The 21,603-nt window shown below is 36.3% G+C and overlaps 1 protein-coding gene and 1 non-coding gene across 4 annotated transcripts in view; both read left to right on the top strand.

Moving 5' to 3' along the window:
* Positions 1–21,603, top strand: part of ZFR (zinc finger RNA binding protein) — a 45,628-nt gene that overhangs the window by 3,508 nt on the left and 20,517 nt on the right. For 2 of the 3 annotated variants that reach the window (XM_032205472.1, XM_032205474.1), the window contains exons 3-9: positions 10,982–11,264; positions 13,777–13,921; positions 14,702–14,920; positions 16,202–16,449; positions 17,452–17,643; positions 19,761–20,061; positions 20,926–21,119. In XM_032205472.1, coding sequence (XP_032061363.1) covers positions 10,982–11,264; positions 13,777–13,921; positions 14,702–14,920; positions 16,202–16,449; positions 17,452–17,643; positions 19,761–20,061; positions 20,926–21,119 — 1,582 coding nt within the window. The remainder of the gene's footprint in view (positions 1–10,981; positions 11,265–13,776; positions 13,922–14,701; positions 14,921–16,201; positions 16,450–17,451; positions 17,644–19,760; positions 20,062–20,925; positions 21,120–21,603) is intronic. The other variant, XM_032205473.1, reaches the window with a different exon arrangement.
* LOC116501232 lies at positions 8,115–8,251 on the top strand. The gene has a single exon (XR_004254388.1). It is a non-coding gene; the product is annotated as a small nucleolar RNA SNORA66 (small nucleolar RNA).

Below are 21,603 nucleotides of genomic sequence, written 5' to 3'. Positions count from 1 at the left end.
TTCAGAGGAGAAAATCTGACATACTAATTGATAGTTGAAAGGTGTTTGCAGCAGAGGTTTTCTGTACTTAATTGCAGGCTCATAGATGACCGGTATGAAGCCTGTTGGAATTCTTTTTTCTCAAAATGTTAAGTCTGATTCACATTAATGGTAGTGAAGACACAACGTATTAAAAGTGTTGGGCTCAAGGAGGTGGCTTCTTAATGTCAAGAAATGAAAAGATGATGAAGCTATTATTGACATAGAAATCACTGCATGTCTTCCTGTGATTCTGGGTTGTTTGTGGCCATGGTGGATCATTTAAATATTGTCTCATCCTTCGTGTGCTGAGTGAATGATCAGTAGCTGCACATATGTTAGATCTTGGGTTTGGGAGATTCATGAGCAGAGTGTTCAGGAGTTGATAACATGTTTACTGTTTAGACATGTAAGCAGTATAGCTCCTGAATTGGCTAGATAAGAAAGGGAATAGATGTCTTTTTTATTTGTTCATAAATATTAGTTTTCATAAAGTACATCTGAAATCTTACCTCATTTCATACTTAATCAAAGGCAGCAAAAGAACTAAGTGCCCTTTAAACCTATAAATAATGGATTAGAAGCATTCTTGTTCCTTTCAATGTTGTTACTGCATAAAATTTCCTGCTGCCCGCTTCATTTAGAATTCTTCTGTGAACTGCACAGTAATAATATCATGACTTAATGAGAGAAGAATCAGATTATGCAAATACCCATACAGGAAATTTCTCTGAATATTGGAATAGCTTTACAATTTGTACTTTCTGCTGATGGTGGTATTACGACCTAAAGTTATAAATCTGCGTGCAGTGCAAAACTCATCTGTTATTTTTTTCAGTATCTGTTCTAATCTATTTAGGAGTCTGAAATAAATGTGTAATTTGGTGATACCACTATTCTTCTCTTGTGTGTGTGCACATTGTAGCTCACATGAACCACTGTGTGTCTTTGGTTTGAAATGAAGAGCTTAGTATTGGCTTGTCTTTCACATGTAAAAAAAAAAAAAAAAAAAAAAAAAAAAAAAAAAGGCATTCTTATTTTGATGCTGCAGAGTCATTGTTACACTTTTATTTTAAAGTTGGCTGATTAAAATATGGGGATGCTGGTGGAAAGATGAGAGCATTGAGAAACATTTGGATAGAGAAGTAAGCTTTTCTTTGCTTGCAAATGTAATGGTCTCATTTAATCAACCTCGCGTTAAAATTTTGGTTTCAAGAAGATAGAGTAACTATTTGAATTTCATCTTAGTGATGTTCTTACCAAGGCTTTGCTGTAATGAGACAGGTCATAGATGGGAGACCCTTGGTTAGTTAGGAGTGATTTGTTAACTTCAAATTGCTCTCAAGTAGCGTGAATATTGTACATTCAATATTGCAAGGTGTAACACATAAGGGCAAAGGAAGCTGCTTGGGTCCAGAGCAAATCATGACACTTGTGAGTTTAGGTTAACATGCAGTCTTCTAGGCAGCCATATGGAAGTGAATTCTTACAGTTCTAGCTCGTGTGGCATTCAGGTGCTGTGCTTAAAATGAATGGGGAACAAAAGTAATCATAATTTTATCACAGGATGAACCTACTTATATCAGATAGAAAGCATTTACAATTTTTACAATCTGTGAATTTTATGACCCTTGCTGCTCTGAGTTGCATCACATCTTAAAGGATGTGCACTTTTAGTGAAATGAACTTCTTGATATGATCAAGGTGCCTGTATTGCTGATTCTCCTTTGCTCAATCTATGGTAGTCTTAAACCTGCTATTCCATCTTGCTTAATGTACACAAGAAGTGTCCAATAAGCTACTGCTGTTTATGCAAAGATTTTGGTAGACTTGTTTCCAAACCAGTGAAGTGCCACCCTCAAGTGAGATGTGCCAACATTACTAAGGCAATATGGAGCTCTGGTTCTGTTAGTGTGGGCTGTGTGCCAGTTCTGCAGTTGACTATAGACAGGGAGGTGGTGGTGCTTGGGGAGGAAAGGTGCCTCAGTAATAAGAGAAAACTTTGTCGTTTGTAAGACTGAAGTCTGACAATGAAGTGAAATTTGCAAAAGGCTTGTGACTTTAAGAACCAAGAGCTTGGGGAAACTTTTCAGTTGATTCTAAAGTCTTTTGTAGTTGTAACCTCAAAATAGATTGATTGTAACTCTGAGGTGTTAAATTTTTTGTAAAGTTTGTCTGTCACCAGGTAGGGTGAAGTGCAGTTGCATTATTGGTACCTAGAAAAGCAAAGTAGCAGCTAAAGGCAGGAAATATAGAGTGCTTTGAGAATTAAATACATTTTTCCATACTATTGAAGTTTCTATCATCTAATAGAGAATTTGCCAATTTTAGTGTATCTTTTTCTGACAGGGAAAATGTTAGTAGTTGATATTTTTTCAGGCAGATGTGACATCTTGAGCTCAGTTCTTCTGTTGTGCTATCATTGTGAACGTGGCTGTTAACTAGACTTGAAGAAAAGTAATGTTTTGATAATGAAGAAAGCAATATAGGGATGAGCCGTCTGTTGTGTGCAACTGAGTGTGGGGGTGGTAGATACAGAGTGTATATTGCATCACTGTTGTAGATGCTTGCAGCTATGGTCAGAGGTACAGAGAGAAGAAACATTATCTGATTTGATTGGCTTAAGAAGGTGGTGAGAATGAGTGTGAAGATTAAATGGTAAAGGTATATTAAAAGCATGAGCATATTCATCTTTGAGATGAATTATTGATAGCATATGATTTAGCTATGCAGTTGCAGTCAGTACTTTTTGTAATAGAATGATACAAAGATGTTTTTAGAAACAAGGAAGAGGAAGAGAAAGTTAAAATTGCTATAAGGAAATGTCTTCTTCAGGTCATGTGTAGTTGGACTGTAGAATGCATTACCAGAAGCTGCTAAAATTTAACAGGATTCAAGAGAGTTGTACACTTGCATACCTTCATGTCTCCGTTTGGATTCTTTGTGAATTGCATTACAATCAATATTCTGTTCACAGAATTGTGATAATAGGAAGTAATAAATTTTGTTGAAGTAATAAAAAAATTATATTAAATCTTCATTAAAGTTTGATGCTTACATTGAGTGACAGGCTACAGAAAAACAGAAGTCTCTTCTAAAATACAAACTAACTTACTGTAACTGAATATCTTATTTCAGCATTTTATGCTGTTTATCGTTCAGGAGAAAAATGTTTAGTATTTTTCACTCTGCCCAAGTTTCATTAACACATCTGAAACTTCATCTGACCAGTTAATTCAGTAGTGCCACTTTATCCATTTCTCTGTAGAAGCAGCAGGTTGTAGCGCTTCATGCAGTTTTTGCAGAGTTAGGTCGTACTCATTTCAATCTTGATGTCATTGAAAGAAAAAACTGCAGAATTATATTTTTAGACAGACATTTTCTATTCTGCTATTGATAGAATAGTCTATGAAACTTTGAAAAATCCCACAGTTGGGTCTCAATAAGTACAGTTTCCTTAACATTAAAATATTTGAAGAGGTTGGAATTTTCAAGAAATAAAGCTTATTTTTTGTCTTAAGTTCTAGATATTTGTATTTTTAAAATTATGTTTGAGTAGCTCAAATGTTGTGCTAAGATGTCACGTAAATCACTTATTTAAATGAAAAAATATGCAAGAAACATAGTGAAGTTGTTGTTTCTGAGGAAGCTGGTAATTTGGGTTGAGACAATTGGTTTTAGACTTACTCTAAAATCTCTGTCCAAATAGCACTCTTCAGAACACTAAAAATGAAAATACAAGAATGTCCTTTGTCTCTAGGAAGAGTTTTCAATGCTCTAAACCAAGCTGGAATAGCAGCAGAGTTAAAATTTATGTATTGATTGTTAGTACACATGCATAGGAGATCAGCATTTTTATATTCTATGGTCTTATGTGCATGTGAGCTGTAATTCATTTTTAAATTAAATAAGTTTGTGTGGTGAAACGCAAGGCTTATAGGGAGCCTTTTTTGTAATATTCTTTGTTACCTTTCACATGCTGAATACCCTGTGTAGAAATTCTGTGTTCTTTTGAAAGTTAATTCCTCTGGCAATAATAGCAAAAAGTACCATATTAAGTTTCTTAATGCATGGCTTGCTCCACAGATGTCCTAATGAGGAAAATAAAGTATCTTATAATCTCAGGTCACCTGAAGTTATCTGGTAAAACAGACAGCGTTATATCCACGTGTTACATTTGCTTGATATTAATAATAATAATAATAAAAAAAAAAAGAAATAAAGCATTAAATAAATAAAGCTTTCTACTTTCAGTGTAATTTTTTAGCAAAGCCTCAATTATTTTTAATAGAAAAGGCCAATATCTGGAAACGGGCAAAAGCAAAGTGTATTCCAGAGGAGGATTTAGTATTTGTTTCTTAAATTTAAGTGCTCTTAGTTCTCTGTCATTGTTAGGAAGATAAATCACAGGAAATCCAAGCCTTCCATCAGTGTTCATTTACAAAAATAACTAACAAGAGGGGTGGGGGTTCTGCTGTATTGGATCTAACAGTTAAAAGTTCCCATCTAAGCTTGTTTTTTGTGGAAGGATACTACTCACTTGCCAATCTTTATTATATAGCTGTTTAAACTAGACAAACTTTTATTATTTTGGAACTGGACAATAATGTTTTGCTAAGTGGACACCAGTTCTTCATTAATTGCTATTGATCAGCAACATCTGCTTCCTGGCTAGCTTGTGATCTACAATAATTTGAAGTGTTCTACCATCATGTGGAGAAAGGAATAAGGACTTTCAAAATGGGGGAGGAAAAAAAAAAAAAAAAACACTTCTAGAGACCATATTTCTTCTTCTATATCAAAAACACTGCTGCAGTTTCCTTGGTGAAGATTTTTGTGCAGCACAGAAGAGGCTTTGAATCATTTCTTGAATATACCTACAAGCACACTTTTTTATTTTTTTAAGCTATACTATAGCTTAGCGGATTTCACAGTGTAGAATTGGGCCCTCATAACTCTTCGATGCCTCTGTGTTTTGGAATGGGTCCAGTCTTGTTTAACATCTTCCTTCCTAATCTGGACAATGGGGTAGAGTACATCCTCAGTAAATGTGCAGGTGATACAAACTGGAGGAGTGGTCTACTCACCAGAGGACCATGCAGCCATCCAGAGGGACCTCAACAGCCTGGAGATGTGGGCTGACAAGGATTTGATGGAGTTCAACAAGAAGAATCACAAAGTCCTGCTGGGGGGCAATTCTGCAGAAAAGGACCTAGAGGTCCTGGTGGACATGAGTCAGCAGCATGAGTTGAACACGAGTGAGCAACGTGCCCTTGCTGTGAAGAAGGCTAATGGAGTTCTTGGCTGCATTAGGCAAAGTCTTGCTAGCAAGTCAGGAGAAGATGATCCTTCCCCTTTATTTAGTGTTGGTATGGCTACACCTTGAGTACTGTGCCTGGCTGGTTCTTCACTCCTCAGTACATGAGAGGCATGGACATACTGAAAAGAGCCCAACTGAGGGCAACCGTGGTGGGCCACCAAGATGAAGGAGGTTCCCTCTGAGCATCAGAAAGCACTTCTCTGCGGTGCGGGTGACAGCACTGGCACAGGTTGCCCAGAGAGGTTGTGGAGTTTCTCTCCTTGGTGGTCTTCACATCTGGACAGCTGGGCATCCTGCTCTGGGTGTCCTAGCTTGGGCAGAGGTTTAGACCACATGTCCTCCAGAGGTCCCTTCCAACCTCAGCCATTCTGGGATTCTTAAAATTTTAACATGGAAAAGTTTTCTATGTTACACAGGTTGAGAATCACAGATCTGGGTATACACAATACCAAATGCTGATACTAACACTGCAGCTACAGTCATGGTCTTAAGTCCAGCTTGCAAAGTATAAAAGCAAAACATGCATCTATCTTGGAAAAACTTTCTTTGACTTCGTGAAAGAAGTTTCGTACAGCACACAGCAATATGGACAAGGCTAACTTCTGCAGTGGCCTTAGCTCTGGGATGAATTCTGCAAGATTGCAGGACAGTGCATCCCTTTACCCTTCAGAATATCAAGTTGATACGGGGTTGGAGTTTAGTGTGGAAAAAGATGTATGGTCACAGCTCACTGCAGAGAGTCTTATCTAGGAGGTCTAATGTCATGGTATGTCATATGTGGTACTTTTTCCCTGATACTAACACATCAGAAAGATTTTATTAGTATTTTCCAACATTAATGCCAGTAGAAACTAGTATAGATGTTCTTCAAAGATTGAGTCAATGATTATTTTTTTTTTCATACAAAAAATACTTTTCTCACTCACTGTAGTCCAATAATTATGAATGTAGATTTCATTCTCAATCTCAAGGTTTCTTAGGTATGTTATGGAAGATAAGAGCAAACTAGGTATAGTGTGGGGTGTAAAATTTGAAAAGAAGCAGATTTATGTGGCAGTAATGAGCAAAGAGCATGGGGAAATACAAATATGCATAGCAGCAGTTTAGGGCAGGAAGGGAAAGACAGTAAATTCAGTATGGTGCTGGAAATGACATTAAAGTTGACTGAAATTGACTGGAGCAGGCGACTTTAGCACTAAGTGTAGACTGTAAACTGGCTGTGGCTGGGATAGTGAAAATAAAGTGAAATCTGAACTGGAAGATTCTTACTAATTAATGTGCATTGTTCCTAGAATAGAGAAATGGAAGTGAGCTTGTTGGTGGGGAAGCACTGTTGCTGTTAAAATCAGCTAAAGAAATAGATTGGCATGAATTGAAAATATTTTTTGAATTAAAATTCCTTTTAAAATTCTTTAAAGTCCTTTACTAATAACTTAAATAATTATGTTTATTTTGATTTTGTTCTTAGAGTAAGCTAAAACACTGTAAGAATTGTAATATGAAGTTACCTTGAATTGAGTGGTCACAAGCTGGATTTGCTTTAAGTAAATGTTCATCTAGCACTCCTTTGCTTTCCTGGAAATAATCAGAAATTGACTAGAGAAAACCCTGAGAAACATAATTAAACTTCAAAAATATCTGTGCTTTGAGTGTAGAATTAGCAGAGATGATTTCCGAAGGTTTGTTTCAATCTGAATTATTTAGTGTTTTTAAGCTTTGCCCATTTAGTGAAGTCAGTTGGTCTCAGTGAAACTCCAAATTCAGAGATGCTTATAAGGACGTGAGAATTTGTTTTGGGCAAGAAAAGATTTGACCTGCACAGAAAACTGGCTAGGTTAACAGAGCATTGAATTTGTTTGTGTTAGCTGTGGTGCAGTAATTGTGTGCATGTTCTTAGCACATAGAACATACGGAGGAATTTAGTTCAACTTTTTCCCACTGTGTTGGATGATTAAGCTAAACTGAATTACTTTCTTTGTTGTGTTGAAGAACACGCACGTGTTTTGTTACCATAGCTCAGCTGGCATATTCATTGTTGCTCTAATAACTTGATCACATGCCCAAGTCTTTGGGTCTTGTTTATTGGGACTAAGTTGAAATACTTGATGAGGTGCAGTATGGAAAACTATTACTTAATGTAGAGATTAATAAAATAATTGTAGAGACGTGCTGGTAGGGGTGGTTATTAGAAGAGTGATCGTCAAATAGGAATAATTACACCGGAGTTATCCACGGTTTGGTTGATTGTTATTTAGTATTTACTTTAGTATGGTATGTCATCTTAGAGTTTGACGTGAGGGAAGTAATGTCAATACGTGGGTAGCTTTACAAGAAGCTTATTTGAGAAAGCCAGACTGGGAAGAAAGCAGTAGCTAGCAAGCACAGCTGAACCTTCGTCTGAATTGATGCCATGCATAGCCACAAAAGATGAGTAGGTAGTAAATAGGTGCAAAGATGCATTGCAAGAAAGACAGGTAGAACAGGGGGTCTGACCAAATAGTCTGAGAGGAGTTAAGTTGTGTGATGAGACGCTTGTCCCTGAACAAGGATAAAACCTCATGTAAGTCAAGTGACAAAGTTGGCAGAAAAATCGTTAAATACAGGTATAATTACATGGAAGAGTCTGGTCATCTTAAGTGTTAAAGGTTTTCAGTAAGGACCTGAGGAGAAAAAGGAAGCCTGTACATTTGGAAATGATTGTGTGAACTTCTGTAACGATGAGTAGTTCTTTCAAAAAGGAAGAAGCAGCCAGTTCTAGAATATTTTTCTTGTAATCTTGCAAACTCGATCACTAGCTCTGCATGTTGTTGCAGAAGCGAGGGGAACAGGTTTGCTAAAGTAAAAATGGTGATAGAACTGTACTGGCCTTAGAAATCAAATGATTGGGGCTGTTAATTCTATACCATGATAAGGAAATTTAATACAAAAATAACAAAAAAGTAAGACTGAGTAGAATCTTGTTAATATTACCATCACAATCTCTTTACACTGTTGAATACAGAAAACTTGCAGGTAGCTTTAATCATGTATTTCTGAGAATAAAAGCATTTTCTTTGATAAACCGGCTGATAGTGTTACCACATAATGTGGTGTGAGCACTGTAGTGCTGTTACTAGGACAAGGGGGATTGGCCTCGACTTGCACCAGGGGAGGTTCAGGTTGGCAATGAGGAGACATTTTTTCTCAGAAAGAGCAGTCAGGCACTGGGACGGGTTGCCCAGGGAGGTGGTGGCGTCACCGTCCCTGGGGGTGCTCAAGGAAAGGTTGGACGTGGTGCTTAGGGACATGTGGGTGACATTGGGGGTAGGGAGATGGTGGGACCAGGTGGTCTTGGAGGTCTTTTTGAACCCTAATGATTCTGTGATACTATTTTGTGATAGCAATTTGGGCATGATTTCATGAAACTAGAATTTTGCTTCCTTGGCAGGCCCCTTTCTTGTCTCCCCCTCCAAGTTGTTTTTTTTTTTTTCCCATACATATGCCTCATGTCAGTTCTGGCAGTCAGACTGCTCTGTGAGCTCCAATGTTTCTAACCATTCTACCATGTCAGAAACTGGGCCAAGGGAAAAAAAAAAAAAAAATCTTGTACTTTTCTGCTAGAGTAATGAACAGCAGAACTAGCTCAAGGGATGGAATATGGCATGGCCAGATCCAGAATATGGGAGGAGGGAAGAGCGAGAATGAGGCTGGGGTGGAGCAAGACTGACCCTTCGTTGTCAGTATTGGACTGTTGATGAGTTCAGGTGAAGTCCAAGTGAAAGTGTAAGGCTGCCTGTTTTCCAAATGTAATACAATTACCTCAGAACTTGTGAATATTTTACACTTCTGTGCTGCTACGTACATAGATACTGCAGCCTAATTTTATAGATTATCATTCACTTTTACTATCTTAAAATAGTCTTCATGAGTGTTCTGACACAGTCTGATTTCTGACCATATGCTTACAAAACAAAGGCCCTACCTATGTAGATCAGGTAGGAGGAATTGTTTCAAGCGGTGGTAGGAGCTACACCAAAGTATTTTAGGTCTTACCCTTCCACTGTTAATGCTAAGAAGCTGAAAATAAAATGAAATATAATTGTGAGTACAACCCACAGCTGCGTTGAATTTGGATGTACTGTAAATGGTCTTTTAACAAATGAAATGTCAGGGGACTATGGTGGAAAGAAGGTAGAGTCCAGACATGGAAGTCCAGTAGTAATAAAATTTTCTCAGTGTGTTTCTGCCATAAAAATGGCTTTTTAATATGTTAAAATCAATGTGTTCTGCTCTAATTGAATGACAGTTTTATTTTATTTTTAATTACTGAACACAAGGGAGTTATGGAAATCTTTTTAGCAAAAATTTCTACAGCACAAACATGCTTTGTTTCTGGTAGTTATGTCAGGGAGAATATTGCTGTCTTTTGGAAAAACTGTTGTGACTTTTTGTTCTTTCTGGTTTTGAATATAACCATTTTTCAATTCCACTTTGTCACTGGTTTTCTTTCAAGTGAATATAGTTTCTATTTTATTTAAAATAGTGGCTATTATCCCCTCGATGGACATGAAATTGAGTTTGAATTAGCTTGTAGTAGTTCTATGGAGATGTAAAACCCCATATAGATTCTTAAGTATTATTGGACTGTACTAGAAGCGTACAAAAAATCAGAATAACCACTGAATCCCCATTTCATATCGTTGTTCCAGATAATGATATTTTGCCCAATTTGTTTTATTTGTTTAAAAAGCAAAAGCACTATTGTAAGCTTTCAATCGTAATGGGTACAGAAGTAAGTAACATCAATTTCTGTTAAAATAATTAAACCTATTATTAATTTTCTGTTTCCACAGTTAGTAATTACTCATTCTTAGTAAATAGAGGCACATTAATGTCCTACCTGCAAATATTAGAAAGGCACATTAGGCACAGCGTGTGCCTGGAAGATTGCCAGAACTCTGGTGGCAGTCTTCTTGCTTGATTTGGCTGTCTTTTGATGATGCTTCATGTGGTGAGGCAGTGTATTCCTGTGCAAGTGTGGCCAGTATTTTATAATTCTAAACTTTAGTGGGAAGAGCCTGATATTAGAGGTATGTTTTGAAGTGTGTCTGCCTTAACTTTTAGAGTTCTGAGCTAATTTTCATGGAAGTCTTTAAAAGCTCATACCTTTAATATGATTTACTGAAAAACTTTTCATTTACTGTGCAAGTGCAGGTCAATAATGAGCCTTAGAAAATAAAAGTAGTATTTTTCTTAATTTGACAGGTGGTTTTATTGAAGAACTAATGAAGCACTTATAAACTTGTCAAATATTAAAAGATAATGGTTTAAAACATTGAGTGAAAGACTTCTGTTCCACTGCTTCAGAAAAAAAACAACCACAAAACCAACCCACAAACCTTCTCTAAGAAGAAAGTAATCAGCCACTTGATACTTCTATATCCACAGAAACTTCAAAATAATATACTGTTGTTTATTTTTTTTTGAGAGAGTGGAAAAGAGGTAATACTAGCCATTGAAGTGTATACATAGGTAGATAGCCATTCCTGTTTTGTTTGTAGAACAGACAAGTATTGATCAAATCCAGGATTTTGAAATGTTTACGTGTGATCTTAATATGTTGAATTAATCTAATTATTTACTTACTGTCTTTCTCCCGTGTAGCCAGCAGCCTGCTTCGGGTGTAGCCTATTCCCATCCAACCACAGTTGCTAGCTACACTGTCCACCAGGCCCCAGTCGCTGCTCACACGGTTACTGCAGCCTATGCCCCAGCAGCAGCTACAGTTGCAGTAGCCAGGCCTGCTCCAGTAGCTGTCGCAGCTGCTGCAACAGCTGCTGCATATGGAGGCTACCCAACAGCACACACAGCTACAGATTATGGTTACACACAGAGGCAACAAGAAGCTCCACCACCCCCACCTCCTGTCACTACACAGAATTACCAGGTATGTTAAAAAAAAAATACTCTGTTTAATGGTTTTTAATGGTTTTTAAATTACATGTTAAAAAATGGTTTTTAAATTACATGTTAAAAAGAAGAGGCCTGTGATGAAGAGAATGTGATGGTATTTGTATTTTTTTTTCCTTCTGTGAATCACAGCATGAATACAACACAAATTACTCAGCAACTAAAATTGATTGTGTGAAGTGACTGCAGTCTCGTGGCCCACATAGAGAATTATCAGCAGTACTACTGTGAGATCTAAGACGTTCACACAATAGTGAACTGACATTTACCTCCAAGTGATTTTGTGAACTGCTGCTGAGAAAAGTAGTGCTGTCTTGGCTAGCCTAAATGTTCAAGTAGCATGTGTTAAATTAGGTCATGGAACTGACTTAGCTGACAGAAATGTTTCAATAAAATTTTTCAGTGGGAGGTAGAAATTGTTGTCTCATCAGATTCTTGGGTGCCACAGGAGTTGCAGCAGCAAACATAAGAGGACAGAAGATTGCCATAGGAGAGAAAGCACCCTTTTTCCTCTCTGCACTAGCGAGGTCACTGCCTAACCTTGTGTGACTACAGACTGCCACAAAAAGGAACTGTTTCTCTATTTTCATTTTTCCCGGTTTTCTGTTGACACTTCCTTGTGTTGAGTCCAGAAGTTGTCAGCACTCAGGTGGGTCAGTTCAGGAAAAGGATCCCATAGAAAAATAACCAATGAAAAAAGGAGGATCTTTCCATGGGATTGATAAGCTGAGTTAAATCTGTTTGCCTCTGCACAGTTACGATGTCAGTGCAAGAGGTAAAGGTGCGATGACACAAGGCTGTGAGGAGTGGTTTATTGGTACCTCAAATAATTTCCCATTCTTGCAGTGGCTTAAACGTAGTATGACAGCATCCTGTTACTGAATCATATTCCTCCTCAGTTAACGAATAAATAAACATGCAGTATAAATCAGAATGCTTTATCAGTTTTGCAGCTGGAATAGTTCAGTCTGCAGAGGTCATCTTGGAACTTTATAACATACATGTTTACTCCTGTTCAGTTTTTAGAAGAGAGTTAGAAGTTGCAATTTTTCCTGTCTGTCTAGATTCACATAATACAGGTGTATAAGCACATCAATATCCTAGCTCATTGGTTTAGATAGGGCATTTTAGATGCAGAAAGAGTGGGGGTTTTACGTGGCCAGGTAGTTTTCCATTGGAAATGTGAGCTTGATTTGTATTTTTAACAGCGTTTTTTCTAGATTAGCATTAATTAGTCCACGTCTTCAGTGGATATCTCTAGGCTGGTGTGTTTATGCACAGGAATTTTATAAATTTTGTGACATGGCTCATTTAAAATTTGCATTTACTAATGAGGCAGAGGATGTTGAAATAGTATGTCCCATGTAATATCTCCTTAATATATTAGTTATAAAATTATCAAGGCGTTATATAAATTCTAATTAGTAGTTTTGTTTGTTTAAAAGGATGGTAGTGTTGTTCTGTGTTATCAGTTTTTTTTTGTCCAGTTTTCAGAATTTGTTAGATACGGTAATGCATTGTATGTAACCTAGGAGTCCTTCCAGTTGGGTGTATACTCACAAGGTCGTTAAGGTAGTCAGTTACAAGATATATTCAGACAGATAAGAGGGTCACCTAAATTAAAGAGAAAAACAATTCCATTTTATGGAGTTGGATGGAAGAGAGTATTGTTATATTTCTTGGAAATTTCATGTGTCAGTAGACTTCAGCTAATGTAGTTCATGTGTTGCTACCCACTAGTCAGTCGGTTAGTCACACTTTACCATAAATATGGTAAGGATGAGAAAATACACGTACATGCATATAGTGGTTTCCAGGATCACCTCTTCCAAGCTTACTTACCATCTTCTTAGTTTTGGCCATGTTGAATGGACTATTTGCCTTGCCCTTCTAGACTAGTTATGGTTCCCTCATGGAACAGTTGATATGTCAAAAAAAGAAGAAAGCTTGAAAAGTGTCACTTCCATATTCTAAAAAATACAACCAAGAAAAAATATTCTTGATTATGGGATTTTAAAGGCAAATATATGGTGATGTTTTTAACCATGTGACTTTTTTGTTTATGGAAATCACATTTTGTGGAGACCACAAAATTGTTGTTTTTTCCTTCATATACTTTAGGAATTTGATATAGTCCCTGTGAAAAAAACTACAGAAACTAGTTGCTTTTCAGTTACAAAAATAGTGTGGAAGGGAAAGTGATTTAGAAACGTGAGGTTAATTTCTATATTAAGTCTGAAATTACCAGGATTGTCTTTTGTATGGAACTATTTGTGAACAAATATAATAATTTAATTTCTTTAATGCATATATCTACATATATTGTCTCCATAAATATATATCTATTAAATATCTCCTTTAATATAGACTAGCAGGAAATATGTTTTGGTTTTTTTTTGACACTCTAATGATCTTTATTACTCTAGATACCTTATTTTAAGGAGAAAATTACTATTTTCTTTTTTCTTTTTTTTTTTTTTAATTTTTAGGATTCCTACTCATATGTTCGATCTACTGCCCCAGCTGTAGCTTATGACAGCAAACAATACTATCAACAGCCAACAGCAACTGCTGCGGCTGTGGCTGCTGCTGCCCAGCCTCAACCTTCAGTAGCTGAATCATACTACCAGACAGGTGGGTTGCATCCTTCCAGCTCCTGTCATTATATAGTATGGGTAATACATTAATGCCTTAAAAATATGTCTTTGAACATAACACATTACCTAGATTTTTTTGTTAGTTTTCTCATGTATTTCTCGCCAATATGTAGAAGTATACGCTGCATCTAGAACTTGAACGTTACTGGGACATTGCTGTAAGCAACTGTCTTTGTTTTGGATTGTTATTAAATGCACACAAAACATACTTCTAGGCAAACGCTATGCTGATTTGTCTAGAAAGTTTGCTGAACTAGGTACAAATAGTCAATGATGGGTTCGTATGATAATTTGGTTAGACTTTATTTGTAATTCTGTGGTTACTTAATGATATATGTAGTTCTTTAATTATTGGTATCATGGCTGCTACTAAGTGTATTTTTTTTTTTTTACATTAGTGAGAAGTAATATAAAGGTTTAGATGTTATTTGGCTGAGTATATTCCACTGAGTAAAACCACTGAATGAGAAGGTCATTTGAGAACGTGACAGCGTAGTAAAAATAAATAAATAAATCTGAGGCTTACTAATGTGACCTAAGACATAATTACACAGTTGTGTGTTACACAATTGCACAATATGTAACCATGACTGTTAAAGTAGTAATAATAGTAATAAAGGAACTAACCAAAAAAAACACCTCCCCTTGTTATATTTAATTCCCAGAATTATTAGGTATTAAGCATTACTTAATATGGTTTACACTGCATTCAACTAAAGCCTATCTAAGTTTGTATACTTCTGTTTTCTATATTTAGCTCCAAAAGCAGGATATAGCCAAGGGGCAACTCAATATACTCAAGCTCAACAAACGCGACAAGTGACAGCTATAAAACCTGCAACCCCAAGTCCAGCAACAACTACGTTTTCTATATATCCAGTATCCTCTACTGTGCAGCCAGTAGCAGCTGCAGCTACTGTTGTTCCATCCTATACTCAAAGTGCAACATACAGTACAACAGCGGTTACTTACTCTGGTAAGGGTTTTGCATATTATGCTGCTGGGATCTATGCAATTGTTACAGAAGATTACAGGATTTAAATACTCTGAACATTTGTGTTCAATTACATCATAGTCTACTGAGAATTGTCAACCAGTTACATCAAAATGTTTTGCCAGTATAATGATTTATCTTTAAGAGTTTTGATGTTCAAGTGTGCCTATTTTGTTACATGTGAAACTATAGAAAGTATTAGCAGTGGTATGTGCACCGTGTTCTGTGACTTGCTATAAGTTTTGGAGGGGAAATATGGGGGGTTCGAAAAAAATGAAGAGACACGTCCACACAAATAAAACCCAGGGAAACTGGAAGAGAGCATGATACTACCAAACAACAGAGAGGAGCAATCCAATATAAATCTTGTAATTTGGGGATGTATTGGCCCAAAATGGGGGGAGAATGGGTGCTAAAAAAATAACAAAAACACTTTCCTTTAAACCTTAGGGGTCCAAATCCTAGTTAAAGGTGAAAAGAAAATTAAGTTGTATGGCCAGATGGTGATCAACTGGCATGTTATAGCTACCTTGAAGTCTTTTGTTTTCTATTTAAAAAGGAATTTTAAAGGGACTTCATTGAAACAGAACTTGATCAGAGGATTAAAATATTTGAACCAGTAGATGTAGAAAGTTTATGGGAAAACTGGCTCAAAGGTATGAAGGCCAATTTCCTTGATTTATTCAGCTTTTATACTAGAAATCAAGGAATGCATATGTCGAGTGTGCTGCAGAGGTTTTAGCAGACAAGCAGATTTGCACTAAAACAATTTAAATCACTGAAGTAGAATGTAATAGCACTAGCAATTCTGTCTTTTCTGTTCATTTTTTTCCCCTCCCTTTACATAATTTCTGTCCTCCTTTTAATTTTGTATCTTGAACAGTGAATCTGGTTCCAAAAGACCATTCCAATTGGCTTCGAGAAATACTTTATTCTTGTTACATCATACTCCGTCTTGCCAGATGTACCAGGAATTTTCATGTATTCTTTAGGGATGCTTTGATATATCCAGCAACATAACTGTGTGTCTGCAAGGACGACAAAAAATATATATATATATTCAAATATTCCCAATACAAGTAGTATGCTGTATATTTGTGTACTGTGAAACATCAAGAAAAACTTGGAATGTGTAATATGATATCAACAAATTGCTTATACCCCACACACTATTACGCAGCATGCTTGTAACTACTGTGTTATGTAATTGATACAATATGTACTGTACAGTGATGTAATATTAATTTTATTTTGATCTTTGAGGTACCTCTTATTCTGGCTATGAAGCTGCTGTGTATTCAGCTGCATCATCCTATTACCAGCAGCAGCAGCAGCAACAGAAACAGGCAGCGGCAGCAGCAGCTGCTGCTGCTGCAACAGCTGCTTGGACAGGGACCACCTTTACTAAAAAGGCACCATTCCAAAACAAGCAACTGAAACCAAAACAACCTCCCAAACCACCCCAGATCCACTACTGTGATGTTTGTAAGATCAGCTGTGCTGGACCACAGGTACCTGTATTATGTAATATTCTGCTATACGTTTTTGTTGTAATTTCTTCAGCTTAAAAAAATGACCCACTTTAGAACATCTGTTAAATTTTAAAGACCAATTCTGCAATTTTATTAAAGGAATAATTAATTAAATGAAAGCGTGTGCTATTACAGAGTTACTATGAGAAGACAAAAGATGCATCCTGTTAGCTTGTACAGCGAAGCTTCAACAATACTTTGAACTTCAGAAGTATTATAAACTATGAATTTTATTTGCTTGTTTAGCATAGCAAACGTCTTAGAAAATAAGTTTTTCAATATTACTCAATTATATACATTTTGTCAATGCTAAGCCTGAAAATTTGTTCTTCATTGTATTCCATCAATCCAGTTTAGTTTCACAGTGGGTAAAAGTGTGTAAAAAAGTACATACCAATTCACATAAGATCTGCGTGTGCTTGGCTCAACAGTTCTTCAAGTAAATATATCATTATTTCCCACCCTGTATCTCTCTAGGTTGCCATTGCTGTTATAGGAGCAAATATCAACTCCTGCATTTCATTTTCAGCACAGCTTTATGTGCTACCTTCTTTTGAATCAAACTGTTTTGCTCTCAGGATACGCTTAATTAGTGTAATCATGCAGGTTGAGGCAAATGCAAATTTGAGAATAATTCAATGCAATGCAGGAAACTGCAACTGAGATACAGTTTTCTGATCATCTCAAGTTTACAGTCACAGTATCTTTAGAACTGTACTTGATTGAGAAATTGAGCAGGTAGGGGAGGAAAACCCAGACTGTATTACTTCTAACAGTGGAATTCTGGTGGAGGAGAAGAAAATTTCTTGGTCTTACAAGTGGCCTGCTTATTCTTGAGAGCATGTCATATAAAATAAAGGTTCGGAGTAGGAAGTAGTTCTTATACAAAGCATGTATTTTATGTTACATTCTATGTGTATTCATTTGAAAGATGAACAAGCAGTACAAAGGTGGTTTACTGTGTATTATTTATTTAAACAGACTTACAAAGAACACTTAGAAGGCCAGAAACACAAAAAGAAAGAAGCGGCATTAAAAGCTTCCCAGAACACCAATAACAGCAGCACTTCTGCTCGTGGAACTCAGAATCAGTTGCGCTGTGAGCTTTGCGATGTGTCTTGTACAGGAGCAGATGCGTACGCTGCCCACATCCGTGGAGCCAAACACCAGAAAGTAAGAGCTTTCTTTGTTCTTATTACACAAGTCAGTTGTATATTTCCCCCCTCATCTTAGAGGGAAGAAAATGAGCAGAAATAATTTGAATAATTTTGTTTAAAAATGTTTAGTTCTGCTTTCTGTTTCAAATGTAACTTTAAGCTCACTATTAGAAGGGCATTTTGGGGAAAAGGGGGGAAAAATACTGTCACTGCATCAATGAGGAGGGAATGTATTAAGGAAAGGATGGAAATCATAGCATGAAGATGGAGAATAAGGTGGGGAAAAGAGTCAGTAAGTACATGCAGTGTCATGCTTGTCTTTGCTAACTCTTTCCAAAACTTTTCTTGGTAGCCAGCCTACGTGTTTGGTGCTGTGGAGTTCACAGTGTGCTTTGAAACACTGTAAGCTGAGTCAGTACCAAGGGACGGGACAATTACACATCACACCTTGGCATTTCTTGCTATCAAAATTCCTCTGTGGGAGCACAGAACAGTGCCCCACAATAGTAGACTTCATAATGAGTGTGTTTGGAGTACTTCAAGTAAGCATGCTTTCCCTGCTATCTGGGTGCAGATATGTAGGCGTGTTGGAATGAAGACTACAGGCTTCGCTGTGACCCTGTGACCTGTGTTTTGAATTTGGTCATACAATAGTAAATGGAATAGCACTGTAGTGTGTGTGTGTTTATATATTACAGATCTTTTTCATAATTTGAGCAAGATTGATGTCAGTAACATATACGGTGTTAATATTCAGCTTTTACAGCTCTTACCTTTCTATGTCAGTGGACTGTACAAAGTGGTATCAGTAACAACATTCCTATTAAAATAAAGAAATCTCACAGTGCATTTAAAAGTTTCCTCAATATCAGTTTTGTTACTGCAAGAACAAATACAATTTAGACTAGTCTAGTGTTTTTTTCATAAATATGTTTAGCCATTATTTTTTTTTTGTGGTGTGCCCAGTAATTGGGTAGGTATATGGAGTGTGGTATATATTAACCTCATACATGTGGATGTTTCCCCGTAGATAGTCACTGTCTACTGCTAATTTAAGTTGTCATCTGTGTAAAACTGAAATCTCAAAGAAATCTCTTACTTTGACACACTATGAAGAATCCTGTACATTCTACTACAAAAGTAATTTTGAAGAGTTGCTTAAAGTTACAGTCTGTATTCCAGTGGAGAAAATATGATTTACTTTAAAAAGGAAAAAAAAAAAAAAGAACAAAAAAATAAGTGTGTTTGTACTGTTGTATGCATATTATTGTCTACACATGTTTGTGTTAATGGTGTGTCTAGCAGATTTTTTTACTGCTACATTCAAATCTTTCCTAATCTTTAGCTTTCATTTTGCATGTTTGGTTTTTATGGACTGCTTGCATTTCTTTTTCAGGTGATGGTCAGCTGTTCCAAAAAAAAGCAATATTCTATCCTTAAGTACTAGACAGCTAGATATCCTTAAGCACTAAGATAGAAGTTATGACAAATCATGTGACTCTTTGCTTTCTATGAATTTTAAGAGCTCTAAAATACCTCTCACATCCTCCTTAGTTGCCTCTGTGGATGTGCTTAACGAGAAAAACAATTACTTTGTCTAAGGAATCTCTTCGGTTTTGCTAAGTAATTTGGCTGTTCTTTCAAAATGAATATACTTAAAAGATAGTGATCAAAAGAGAGAGAATCGTTGAATTTGATTTAAATAACTTTTACTTCTAAGGTGTATATTTGGAACCAAAGTAATTTAATTTACTGTGCTTTTTGAAGAAAAGAAAAAGCAACCAGGCAGCAGAACAGTGACATTAGAACAGTTTGAGCAAAATCCTTCCTTCAGTTTTATGGGCCTTTCAATTTATTGGCTTTCTCATCCACATAGCTTTTGGAGTAAATGCTGAATTTGCAATGGAAATAAGCAATCTGAGATGACACTTAACTATTTCCTTCTTACAGATGACAAAAACTTCTACGTGTTCTTTTTTTTTTTTTTTTTTTTTTCCCCAAATCACTTGATTTTTTTTTTTTTTTTTTGGCATCATATTAATGTTTGCATTACAGCTTCAATAACCTATAACAAGTTATTTTTTTTTCTGGTTGTCCCAGGAACATTATATGAATTTCTTTTTGTTTTTATAGGTAGTAAAATTGCACACAAAACTTGGCAAACCCATTCCTTCAACTGAACCAAATGTGGTTACCCAGGCAACTTCCTCAACATCCACATCTGCTTCCAAACCAGCTGCATCTGCTTCAAATATAGCAACTAGCAGCAGTACTGTGAACTCCTCTGTTGCATCCTCTGCAGTGAAAATTCTTACTCCCATGACAAACACACCACTTAACACGGCGTCCAACAACAAAACAACTTCACCTGCTGCTAATATAGCTGTAAAGAAAATATCTACACCGAAAATAAACTTTGTTGGCAAGTACAGAAGTCAGTCTTTATTTTGAAACCTAACCTATTCCATATTTTTTTTAAAGATCTTAGTGTAGCAAATGCAAATGTATTTAGTTAACCATGCATGACTAATAAATGATAGCTGAAGATAAAAATGCATATAAAAGTTTTGCTTCACAATTCATGGTGTTTCCTGACCTGTTGTCTCCACCTGACCTTTCCTGGAGGCTTCTTCCTCTTTCATGAGTGTTTTGGTTTCTTACATAGTAGCTGATGGAGTATTGCAGTTTATAATCCAGTTGGTCCTAATTTTAGTTTACAGTTTGGGCTGCTAAGGCAGGCAGGCCAGTTAATAACTGGACAACTGAAACATCCGTATAACAGTGGAAGTGTAACATGGAAGCTTTTGAAATGAGCTTGATAGACATACAGAGATAGGAAGCAACTGTTCTGAAATAAGCTATCCTCCTCTTGAGGGAGAAACCTATGCAGTTGCAACATTGAGAGCGTAGTACCTTTGCTAATATGCAAATTATGTGGTTTTAAAACACGTTTTTGGATCCACTTACAAAAAGATTTGATGATGACAAGAGACTATTACAATGTCTTTGTCCCTTTCAGTCTCACCTATTTTGAAAAATCATGAAAGTAAATGATGAAAATCATGTAAAGCAGTAGGTTTTTGTGCTAAAACTAATATTAAATGTTTAAAACGAACTCGAATGTTTTCAAACTTATTAAAAAAAAACAAGACTGTTTAATTATAGTTTTAATATGTTTAAGTTTTACCTTGTTTTAGAAGACTGATAAAGCTTTGGCCAGAACATTGATATTTGTACATCATGTGTAATCAGGTTCTCATTTTATGGAAGTTAAAAATTTTAATGTTTTGATTTGTAGGTGGTAATAAACTTCAGACAACAGGTATTAAAGTGGAAGATACGAAGTCAGCAGAAATTGTTAAAACAGCTCCTGTTGCCATGGTACAAACACAGGAAATAAAACAGGAAGTAAAAACTGAACCGGTGACTCCTACAACTCTTGCTGCCTTGCAAAGTGATGTCCAGCCAGTGGGCCATGACTATGTGGAGGAGGTATTGAGACAAAAATGTGTATTTTAACTATTTCAGTGAAAATTTGTTCATCATGAAACAAGGCATTGAACCTGCAAAGGCTTGTGCAAATGTTCACATTTTTGTGTTGTGTATGTTTTGAGCAGAGTGGGGCACTCTTCATGTTGGTGGTATGAGATGTGGACGAAATTACTAGAACCAGAATCTGATGTAAATTTTTCATTATTTGCAGGTTTACAATTATGAATTTCAACTCAGTATGTTCAGGTTGAAGTTTAAAGCTGTGTGCTCATTGGAATGGAAGAACTCTGTTCGTTACGGAGCACAATGGTGTCTCTGGCAGAAGTGAAAGTTCTAGTTTGCCTTCTTTTAGTTATTGTGTGAACTTTAATTTACCATATGTTGAGTAGACAGTATCCAATGTCACTAAATTAAAATAATTTTTACATCACTTTTGGGTTTAAAACAAGAAACAAAAACAGCAACAACAACAAAACCCACAAAA

Source organism: Aythya fuligula, chromosome Z, assembly GCF_009819795.1.
Source record: "Aythya fuligula isolate bAytFul2 chromosome Z, bAytFul2.pri, whole genome shotgun sequence".
Taxonomy (NCBI): Eukaryota; Metazoa; Chordata; class Aves; order Anseriformes; family Anatidae; genus Aythya; species Aythya fuligula.
Note: the sequence above shows the minus strand (reverse complement) of the source record. Positions and strands in the feature narration are given on the sequence as shown.